Below are 12,538 nucleotides of genomic sequence, written 5' to 3' on the forward strand. Positions count from 1 at the left end.
ATATATATATATATATATATATATATTACATGTACCTATCTCATGTTTTCAAACACTTCATTGAATTTTTATTGGATGCAATGTGGTATTCACTGCCTTATACACCCTTTAAGTACTATTTATCAGTTGAAGCCTTCTCGGTGTGTCATATAAATACCAATATAAATATAATACTTTTATCTGTTGAGTCTGTCTATATTGTTAAAAATCACTCCTCTATATGTTTATGATCCTGTATTTGTGCATGTCTTCTTGTTTTCTTTAAGCCAAATTTAGAGTAAGCTTTATTAAACACTGGCAGGATATTGGCTATGCCAATATGCAGGATTGGGAGAATATTGACACCAAAATATTTTATTCAGGTACTTGTAAAAGCCAAATGCTCAAGGCTATGTATTTCCCACCATTGTCCAGTTGAGGACAAACATATATCCTACAATACTTCCTGTACAAAAACTTTCAGCCTACCTTTGATTAAGTACATTCTGCATTGGGGCAAACAAGCTTGTTTATGAAACAAAAGCATATGGCTTGTTATCTGACATGAACAGTAGCCACCAGCATTCCAGGAAGTTATCTGTCCTTGGGCAAGTGTGACTTACAGGTTAGAGGCACTTTTGTTTTATAGATTTCTTAAGCACAATAATTAAACAAAACACAACTTTAGTCAGCACAGGAGACCATTGTGTTGCTAAAAGTACTTACTGTGCAAGCATGAGGACATGAGTTCAATTCCCAGTACCCATGTAAAAACATGGATACACACACACCTGCCCCTTCTGAACTGCCTAAATGGTGGTGAGTCAGATTTGGGAAAGAGATGCCCTGAAAGCAGAGTTCCAGGAATATTGTTGTTTCATCAGCCAGGAGTGGCAGAAGGAGCTCTGGTTTGTTATTCACTCCTCAATGAACATCTTTGCCTGGAGGCTGTAAATATGCAAGTGGGAATTGAAATTCCAGATCAACAGTTCTGGTGAAAGCCTTTAGAACTCATTCTCTATATTTCCTTTTCTTTCTTTCTTTTGGCAATTTAAATTATTTTTCTTATTTTACATATTAATGCCAGTTCCCTCTCTCTCCCTTCCCCTTTTCCTCCCTCCCTCACATGTTCACACCTCTCCCCCGACCACCCTCAGATGGGAGATGTTATTCTGTAAATATGTTTCTCATACTGGTTAATGAATAAATCGCTGTTGGCCAATAGGAAAGCAAGATAAGAGGGACTAGGAGACAAGGAGGAAAGAGGAAGTAGTAAGGAGGAGTCAAGATGGAGAGACCAGGAGAGCACAATGCCAGCCCATTCCCCGGTAAGATGAAAGCACGTGGAAATGGGTAGATGAAGAGAAATGGGTTAATAATTAAGACAGAGCTAGCCAATAAGAAAGTAGTACCTGGCCAACAGCATTGTATCAAATACAGAGTCTCAGTGTGTTAATTGCAGTGGTAGGACAAGACCAGTGGCAGAAGGAAAATCCTACTCCTTACAATTCTCCCATCCCATTCCTCCCCCACTTCACAGGAAGAATGATGCCTTCCAGGAGGGATCAACAAAATTGGTCAAGTCATTTGGAGTAAGGACTAGGCCCTCCCTCCTGCCTCTAGGTTAAGGGAATACCCCTCCTGGGGAATGTGCTCCCAAAGTCCTTTGTGCACCAGACGTACATCCTGGTTCTACTGTCATAGGTCACTTAGACTGCTCAGGCCTTCTGAGACACATTTTCAAGGGGTCTGAATCTGTCCAATGCTAGTTTCCTAGCTATCAGTCAGGGGGGGTTCATTATCTCCCCCTTGTTTGGGTCAGCTGTCTATGTGGGTTTCTGTAGCCTGATATTGTCCCCATTTTCTTATCACACGTCCCTATCTGTATCTGGATTCCTCTTTGGCTCAGTGTTTAGCTGTGGGTATCTGCTTCTGTTTCCATCAGCCAGCTACTAGATGAGGGCTCTATGATGGTAGATATGTTAGTCATCAATCTCATTATCAGGGAAGGACATTTAAAGTAGCCTTTCCACTGTTGCTCAGATTGTTAGTTGGTGTCATCCTTGGAGGTCTCTAGACATTTCTCTAGAGTCAGTTTTCCCTTCAAACCTATAATGGCTCCCTCTTTTATGGTATCTCTCTCTCTCTCTCTCCCTTTTTTTTCTTTCATCTAATACTCCCCTGACTCAATCTTCCTAGTTCCAAATGCTTTGCTCCCCTCCCCTTCTCTTTCTCTAAGCTCCCTATCCACTCACTGCCCCCAACATTTGCCTATATGATCAGGATATCTTGTTCCTTTCTCCTTCTGTGAGGGACCTTGTATGTATCTCTTAGGTTCCTCCTTGTATCCTAGTTTCTCTGGAGGTGTGAATTATAGGCTGGTGATCCTTTTCTCCAGGTCTAAAATCCATATATGAGTGAGTACATACCATGTTCCTCTTTTTGTGACTGGGTTACCTCATTCAATGTGGTTTCTTCAAGTTCCATCCATTTGCCTGAAAATTACAAGATTCCATTGTTTTATTCTGCTGAGTAGTATTCCATTGTGTAAATGTTCCACATCTCCTTTGTCCATTCTTCAGTTGAGGAGCACCTAGGTTGTTTCCAGGTTCTTGCTATTACAAATAATACTGCTGTGAACATAGTTGATCAGATATATGCCTTTGTTGCATGGATGTGGATCATTTGGGTATATGCCTAAGAGTGGGATGGCTGTGGCCTGTTGATGTCTTCTTAACCAAATTTAAAGTGTTTTAAAACACACACACACACACACAAAGTTATGATTCAACAATGTTTTGAATACCAATTGTTTTTAAGCTAATCACTATAATGATGTCTTTAACACATATGTTTTTGATACAGGAGAATGAAGGGAAATAATCTCACTGTAATGACTGAATTCATCTTAATGGGCATCACTGAGAGCTCTGAGTTGCAGGCCCCATTATTTGGCCTTTTCCTTGTTATATACATGACCGCAATGGTAGGCAATTTGGGAATTATTATTCTTACCACAGTGGACTATCACCTGCAAACCCCTATGTACTTCTTTCTCAGACACCTGGCTATTACAGATATTGGATATTCTACTGCTGTGGGACCCAAAATGTTGGAAAATTTTGTTGTTGATCAAAATATAATATCATTTAAACTTTGTGCCACACAGTTAGCCTTTTTTCTTGTATTCATCGGTAGTGAGCTATTTATTCTATCTGCAATGTCCTATGGCCGCTATGTGGCCATCTGTAAGCCTTTGCTTTATACTGTTCTCATGTCACGAAGGGTATGTTGGGTTCTTATGGTAATACCCTATTTCTATTGCACATTTGTGTCTCTTCTCATCACAGTTAATATTTTTACTTCATCCTTCTGTGGTTACAATGTCATTAATCATTTCTACTGTGACTGCATCCCCTTGCTGTTGCTACTCTGTTCACATGCAGAGGAAATTGCATTTATTGTTATGATCTTTGCAGCTTTTGATTTAATTGTCTCTCTCCTTGTCGTCTTAGTGTCCTATGTGCTTATCCTCACAGCAGTTCTCAGGATGAACTCTACAGAGGGAAGGCACAAGGCTTTCTCAACATGTGGGTCCCACCTAATAGTGGTGACAGTGTTCTATGGCACTTTGATATTTATGTATGTGCAGCCTCAGTCCAGTCATTCCACTGACATTGATAAGGTATCTTCAATCTTTTACACACTGGTTATCCCCATGTTGAATCCCTTGATATATAGTTTGAGGAATAAGGATGTAAAATCTGCACTACACAGAAGTTGGAGACATATTTCCAACCTCTTTTCTTAGAGGTTTTATACATTGTTAAGCCTACATATCAGGGAGAGATGTGAACCTCTTTTAAGCAGGTACAGAAAGTACACAATATTAAGTCTATACTTAAATATTGTCACTCTTAAAAAGAGCTAAATTTATATGAGCTACAAATACTGTATTAAATAGTCATGAAAAGGCTCTATTTTCCTTGAGAAAACTTAGAGTTTATGACAAAATAATTAATAACCTACACTAAAAAATAGATTTAGGATCTCAATATCATAAAATTAGAAACCAGAGTTGTATTTTTGTTTTACTGAGAAACAATTTTAGGTAAAGCAAAGGGATAACATTATTTGATATTTTTTAATGCTATTTCCCATCTTTATTGTTTTGGATGTATCAACATTTGCATTTAATTAACTGTTTTGAATAATAGTTGGTCACTCTTTTTGAAATATCAAAATATACAAATTATCATTTAAAATGCATAATCTATTGATCAGTATGTGTTTGTCACATTTGACATGATATCACAGTTTTAAATTTTACATCATGTTTTTGGGGTCCATTGAAGGAAGAATTTGAGTAAAAGTTTTTTCATACTTTATACAGTTGTGATTCAGAAATATTAACAAATCTTGAATGAAAATATAAATAATTAAACGATGATGAGCATATTTGTTGAAATATATTTGTGATCTTAACTTTATATAATAATTTGTGTTAGGAAGCAACTCTCCTCTCACCTCCCCCAAACCATATTAAGACAGTTAGATTCCTGAATTTTACTAAAAACCTGGGGAGAGAGCTTCCATTCCTCACAAATCTTTCCAGTTCAAGTTCCACAAATGGCTGTGCCTAGTAATATATGAAATCCTATTTGAACATGAAATGTATGATTGGTTTAATATTACAATTTCTTTCTCATTCATCACATTAAGGGATTATGTAGAAAGCAGGTTCTTGACCTTTAATTATTATTTTTAATATATACAAATAAATATACAAGTGTAACTTGCTGAATCATTTTACTGTTGTTTATATTTATATGTGTTTACACTGGTATCCATTAAGATTTCTTCCATATATGTTGGCATGTCAATTATTGTTGCTATTATGCAATGGGTTGTTAATGCAATCAAGTTCTTGAGACTTCATGGGTACAACTTCTCTGTCATTTTTTGACAAAACTTACACATGAAACAACTTAGTCTTTTGACTCCTACAATCTTTTTGCCTCCTCTTCTGTAATGTTCCCTAAACTTTGGGTGTTGTGGTTATATTTCAGATGTACCAGTTATTTGGAGGGCCACCCCACATTTATTTGTTATCTGTAGTTTGACCAGTTTCGGATTTCTATACTGCTTTCCATCTGTTGCTAAGAGAAGCTTCTTGAGTTGGGGGTAAGAGCAACACTTATCTGCAAGGATAAAGATAAGTATTAGGGAGGCAGTTAGAAATCATGTTAATTTAGGTAAGACATAGAAGTAGGTTCTCCTCTAAAGCCCATGACCTTATTACCCATGGATATTTGATTGAGTTTACTGTTGTACATATGAATTTCCTCCTACTCCAGTGCAACTATGTAGCTATTGGTTATTCCCAAAATATAAGTACTGCTATTGTACCATGGCTTATATAGCCAGGCTGGTCAATTTTGTGATCCAGAAGATTTGCTACTAATGAGGATTTTTTTACCATTTTTATCCCCTGGAAGTTTGCATGGCACTTTCTTTCAGATAGTAGGAGAGTCAGTCCTCACTGTGGATGCTTCCAGTTCAGTTCTTGTTTAGTTCCTCTGAATCCTGAGGTCAATATATGTGGTGTCTTCAGCAATAGGGGATTAACTTCAATTTATTGGAGGAAACCATGACCACGAAAATAATCTGTACTGTTTTATACATCTCTAAGTCTTCTCCATTCAATAACTTGAAAGTTTCTATATTTGGCACTGAAGATTATGTTAGTCATGCCTCTTGTGGAAATATAACAAGAGGTATAATTTGTCTTTAGATGTTCATATATGTATATAAATACATGTGTTCATACATATATATCTTTAATTACATGAATATAAATAATGTTCCCCTGTGGTTTTTTAAGTTCCTTGCAGTTATTCATTCCTCCTCTCTTTTCTCACTGCATAGGAAATAAGGAAACACTGCTAGTATTCATCATTTTCCCCTCCATCTTTTCATCTCTCACATAGACAACAGACCATGTGATAATTTTGATAATGTTACCACATTGAAAGTATGTCTTCCCTTCACAGTTAAATCTATCTATCCAGGCAGTAGTGTAGCCCTGGTTGCCCCAGAACTAACTCTATAAATCAGGCTAGCCTCGGACTCAAGGAGATTCACCTGCCTTTGCTCCTGAGTGTGCTGGGAATAAACACAAGTTCAAACCACTGCCAAGGAATGGAAGATATTTTAACTAGACCTTTTTCTCCATATTATTTGAAAATTTTGTTTAGATTTCTGTCGTATATGCATATATGTTAGGATGTTTCTATTGTTTCAGATTTCAATATGATCCTTCAAATAACCCTCAGTTTTGGCTGTCCCTCCCTGTGTTCATTGCATTGCTTATCACCGCTTAACCTCTTCTTCCCCATATAATTCCAAACCTCTCTTTACATCCTTATAAAGTATTGGTCATGGAGGTCTTAAAGCACTTTTTAACAATATCTGCTCTTGGATTCTCAGCAGAAAATAAAAAGGAACCTCAGGATGAATGCTTTACAAACCTTGGTTTTCTTTTCTTTTTTTCTTCTTCTTTTTTTTTTTTTTTTTTTTTTTTTTGCTTTATACACACTATTCCAACTATATTCATAAGCTTCTGTGATACATCAGATATCAGAACTACTAAAGCAAAAGTTTGCTTTGCTGTAATACTTGATGCTGATCAGCTGCCACTAAGAAATTAGTTTTGATTAAGAAAGGATCAGCAATATTGATGTGAAACCTGAAGATTATCTCCTGGGAGCACAGAAAAGCTGTGTTCCAGAGGCATTAAAGTTGTACCTCATGCTGGCAGCCAGATTGGTAGTATAAGAATCACCCAGGTGGTACTGGTTTTGAAGGCATGAAGGAGTCATGGAGAGCAGCTGAAGACTTGCACTGTGAGAGACCAGGAAATGATTTTGGTGAAGCTGCAGCCTCAGTGGCTCTTGAAGGCCCAAGACTGAATGGCTCACACAAAGCTAATACTTGTCACAATGAGGAGAACAAATGATAGGCTTTTGGTGAAAGTGCAGCCCAGTTGTGGCCAAAGCCCCAGTGTTTTGGAGGTACAAGTACCACAGCATGGACATTGAGAAAAGCAGCAGCAATGTAGTGGAGCCAGCCAGAGCCTAGAAGATGAGATGTGTGTACTGCAGACGGCAGAGCCAGAGAAGTGACTGAAGCCCTTTTCTGAGGTTCAGATATTAGACAGTTACAATTTTATAAATACCCATGATGTTAAAGATGTCAGAGTTGTAAGATACCTGCCAGAGTTGCTAACAGAAAGAACCAGACCAAGAGAAAAGTTTGTTTTAGTCAACCAAACTGAATATAATTGAAGATATGAAGGGTGTTTTGACATTAGACATGGAGATGCAGTTTGAAGTTTACCCAGATGGTTTTTAGTCTTGCTTTGGTTCTGCATTTACTTCCTATGCTCCTTTCCTTCATTTTGGACCAGTGAAGTATATTCTATGCCATTATATATTGAAAGTATGTGATTTGCTTTTTGAATATGAATTTTTACAGGTGATTACAGTTAAGAGATTGTCATTTGTCTCAGAAGAAACTTTGGACTTTAAAACATTGTTGAGACTGTGATAGACTATGAGGATTTTTGAAGGTGAAATAATGCATTTTTAATTATGATATTGTTACAAGCTTATAGAGGCCAGGGAGTGGAATGTGGTAGCTTCAGTGTAATTGCCCAATAATCCCATAATTTCATAGGTCATGGTACTATGAGGAGTTGTAGCTCTGTTGGAATGGGTATGGAATTGTAGGACAAAAGGTGTCACTGTGGGATGCAGGGATGGTTCAACACATGAAAATCTATGAATGTGATCTACCATATAAACAAACTGAAAAAAATCATATGGACATCACACTAGATGCAGAAAAAAGCCTTTGATAAAATCCAACATCCTTTCATGATAAAGGTCTTGGAGAGATCATGAATAAAGGGACATACATAAACATAACAAAAGCAATATACAGTAAACCAACAGCTAACATCAAACTAAATGAAGAGACCTTCTAAAATCAGGAACAAGACAAAACTGCCTATACTTTCTATATCTCTTCAATATTGTAGTTGATGTTTTAGCTAGAGCAATAAGACAAAAAAAGGTGACCAAGGGGATACAAATTAGAAAGGAAGACGTCAAACTGTCACTATTTGCAGATGATAGGATATTTTACATAAATGACCCCAAAAAAACTATGCCATGGAATTACTACAGCTACCTTCAGCAAAGTGGCAAGATATAAGATTGACTCAAAAAATCAGTAGCCTTCTATATACAGATCAAAAAGGGCTGAGAAAGAGTGAGTCAGTGGACGAATAGATGAGAACAACAACAACAACAAAAAAGAAATACCATAATAGATGGAGAAAAAACTGACTCTAGAGAAACATCCAGAGACCTACAAGAATGGCCCCAGCTAACAATCTAAGCAACAGTGGAGAGGCTACCTTATTGCCCTTCTCTAATATTGAGATTGATAACTAACTTCTATGCCATCCTAGAACTTTCATCTAGTAGCTGTTGGAAACAGAAGCAGATACCCACAGCTAAACACTGAGCCAATCTCCTAGAGTACAGTTGCAAAGAAGGAGGATTGATTAACAAAGGGGTCAAGACCAGGCTACAGAAATCCACAGAGATAGCTGACCTGAACAAGGGGGAGCTCATAGACACCCCAGACTGATAACTGGGAAACCAGCATTGGACCAACTCAGAATGCCTGATCATGAGTCTCAATTAGTAGGCTTGGGCATTCTAAGGGACCTCTGACAGTAGAACCAGGATCTATTCCCAGTGCAAGAAAGGACTTTGGGATCACATTCCCCATGGAGAGATTCTCCCTTAAGCTAGACACAGGATGGAGGGCCTAAACCCTACTCCAAATGACTTGACAGATTTTGATGATCTCTCCTGGAAGGCCTCACCCTCCCTGTGGAATGGGTGGGGAATGGGATGAGAGGAAGTTTGGGGGCATGGGAGGATGGGAGGGAGAGTGAACTGGAATCTATATGTAAAGTAAGAATAAATAATAATTAAATAAGAAAAGAGAAAAAATTTCCACCCAAAAATAGCTAAAACAATTCTGCAAAATAAAGGAACTTCCAGATGTCTTACCAACATTGATTTTAAGCTCTATTATAGCTCTATAGTATTATAGTAACATCATGATACTGGCATAAAAATAGACAGATGAATAATGAAATTGAATTGGCTACCTTAATATAAATCCACATACTTAGGATCACCTGATTTTTGGCAAGGAATCCAAAATTATACCAAGGATAAAAGAAAGCATCTTTTTATGTTGCTGTCATAATTGGATGTTTGCATGCAGAAGACTTCAAATAGATCCATACTTATGGTTTTGCACAAAACTCAGGTCTTAGAGGATCAAAGACTACAACATAATATAGCTACAATGAACCTGATAGAAAAGAACCTGGGTAGTAACCTTTGCACATTGACACAGGAATCAGTATTCTCAATATAATACAGACACTGAGTTTGACAATATATGGAATCTCCTGAAACTAAACAATTCTATAAGTCAAAGAACACACTCAATAAGATAAAAGGTTAGCCTACCAAATGAAAAGACACTTCACCAACCCCACATCCGACAAAGGGTTAATCTCCAAAATATGTTAAGAGCTCAAGAAACTAGAGATCAAAATGCCAAAAATCCAATTTAAAAATACTATGCAGATTTAAACAGTGAATTCTCAACAGAAGAATCTCAAATGGCAAAAAAGCATTTTAAGAACTGTTCAACAACCTTTGCTATCAAGGAAATGCAAATCAAAAGGACTCTGAAATACTGTCTGACATCTGTCAGAATGGCTAAGTTGAAAAACACTGATGGGTTATGTTGATTTAGAGTAAGGGGAACACTCTGCCACTGTTAGTGGGAGTGCAAACTTGTACAGTCACTTTGGAAATCATTTTATTTTTAAATGCAGTCATTCATTAACTTGTTATTTTCAACCAGGATACAATTGGAGGCTACTCCCCTAGGGTTGCCTCCTCTGGGCTTCATCACAGTTGAATAAACATATATAAAGTGTTAAATTATCAACATCCATAGCAAACTCAAACCTTCATTTCCTGTTCTTTGGGTAAGGAGATATTTCATGCTACTCGAGGAATTGTTGAGTCTAGACCTAACATTTCAAATATGATGTTATTTCATACTAAGTAATTTCACTACAAAAAAATCAAACATTTAATTCTGTAACTTTTACACTTTTCATATTATCATAAAACTGATCTAACAGGTATGCCTATGAATTATTAACCAAGTTTACTGGGAAAATGAGGAAAACTAGAAAATATTTAAATTGTTTGTATACCAAAAATGAGTATTTGCTGTAGGGTGTTCACCATCAGTTTCCTAATATTCCCAAAGGACATGAAATCACTTCTGTTAATATAGAGTATAAGAACATTGATATATTTAATATTGAAGGTCTTTCATTTTTATATTTTTGAGAAAATAAAGAAAATAAATAATTGCATCTTACTATTCAGTTCAGTAACCAATATAAATAATTACTTATTTAGTTTAAATTCCAGATTTATTATTTGAAAATACTCATACTTAGTAAATATAGGTTTTGCTTACATATCTTGGGGCAAGGGTTGGGGACTCTAGTTTTACAATGAAGTAGTGTAAAAAACAGTCAGTAATGTTTGCTTAAATATCTTGGAGTAATGGTTGGGGAATCCAGTTTCAAAATGAAGTCATATAACAGGAAGCACATAACAAACTCAAAGCACATATATTTTGGTGAAGACTCTATAGTGAATTACAGCTCTGACAATGATAAAATACAAAATTTCCCATAAGGTAAGTATTGAAATGTACATAGAAGGTGTACCTTCTATCAGCCATTCAATAAAAGCAAATTATGATTATTGCTGACCTACAAATGTATTATTAAAAGATTATAATTAGGATATATGGAAATCTATGTAACTATGTACATGTACATTTTCATTAAATTTATGTGTTGAGCATATACTGTCCAATAAAATATTATGAAAGCTCTTAATTAATTTGGCTATTAGCTCAAAGTGTGTCTTAGTACTCTATTCCTCAAACCTGTCTTTCCATTGTATATCTAGAACAAAGCCTGACTGAAGAGAAATTGAGTTCCAATTCCTCATTTACCAAAAGAATATTAAGTGTATTAAGTATACTAAAAATATTTAAAAAATCATTAACAACTTTCATATTCTTTAAAGAATATGGAGATGTGGACAAGGTATCATATACAAGTAACAAAATCTATTGAAAACATAAAGCAAGGTGATTGCTATGAGGTCAAGGCCATCTTGAGCTATACAGCAAAATGGCATCTTACATCTACCTAGTCAAAAAACATAATATATATATATATATATATATATATATATATATATATTGTTAACAATAAAAAACGTATGTTCTAATTTGTTTCATAGAAAATAATCCATGTATACATTGGAGAATGAACATGTATACCAATGTATTCTATGATTCGATTTTTAAAAATTTTATTTTGGCATATTTTTCTCATACATTTCTCCCATATTATTAATGAATATTAATATTCACTGGCCACTTTATACAGGATTTAGCAAATTATTCTGTAGGATTTCTGACACATTCAGAATTCTGATTCTAGTACAATGCACTCTCCATATATAACAACTCAACAGGTTTTATGTCATAGGTTATTTTTGTTTTTGTTTTTATAATTTTTAAGATAACACCACTAATGGAATAAGCAGTAGTTTGTATAACTGACATACAGTTTAAGAAAGATTCTACTTATATATAAAATACATATATATTATACAGAATATATTATAATTATATATATACATGTATATATTTATATATACATGTCAGAGAGAGACATTTCCAATTAAAAATGTCATGAAATTGAAAGAAGGTACAGGAGGAATTCACAGGTTACATAGGACAACTTGGAAGAAGAAGGGCAACAGAAAATGATGTAATTATATAATAATATCAAGAAGAGAAAAATTTAAGAAAGAAATAGCATTAGTTAAGAATCAAGGTAAAACAGGGACCTTATATGGGACTAAGCTAGGATCTCTGCATATATGTTATGATTGTGAGGGCTGGTATTCTCATGGGAGTTCTAATTGTGTGAGGAGGTTGTCTCTGATACTTTTGTTTGATCTTGGAACCATTTTTCTCCTATTATGTTGTCTCATTCATCCTTAATAGGAGGTTTTGTGCCTAGTCTTATTGTAACTTGTCATGCCATCTTCAATTGATATCCCTGGGAGGCCTGCTTTTTCTTAAGGGAAACAGAGAAGGACTGGATCTGGGGGAGAAAGGGAGGTGGAAAGAAGGACTGGGAGGAATGGAGAGAGAGGCAACTAAGGTCAGGATTTAATATCAGAGGAGAGTTTTTAAAAAGATAAAAACAAAATTAAAAATAAAACCTGGGTTAATATATACACACCCCATATCATTCAGCAATGAGTGGTATATTGAAATTTAAATCACC

General features: G+C 35.7%; 1 protein-coding gene across 1 annotated transcript; it reads left to right on the forward strand.

Annotated features, from left to right (window-relative positions):
• Positions 1 to 2,848: 2,848 nt before the first annotated feature.
• LOC127222050 (olfactory receptor 8K3) lies at positions 2,849 to 3,790 on the forward strand. Its single transcript, XM_051183962.1, has one exon. It carries the CDS (start codon positions 2,849 to 2,851, stop codon positions 3,788 to 3,790), a length of 942 nt encoding a protein of 313 aa, XP_051039919.1.
• Positions 3,791 to 12,538: the final 8,748 nt, after the last annotated feature.

The sequence above is a fragment of the Phodopus roborovskii genome, unplaced genomic scaffold (assembly GCF_943737965.1).
Source record: "Phodopus roborovskii unplaced genomic scaffold, PHOROB, whole genome shotgun sequence".
NCBI lineage: Eukaryota > Metazoa > Chordata > Mammalia > Rodentia > Cricetidae > Phodopus > Phodopus roborovskii.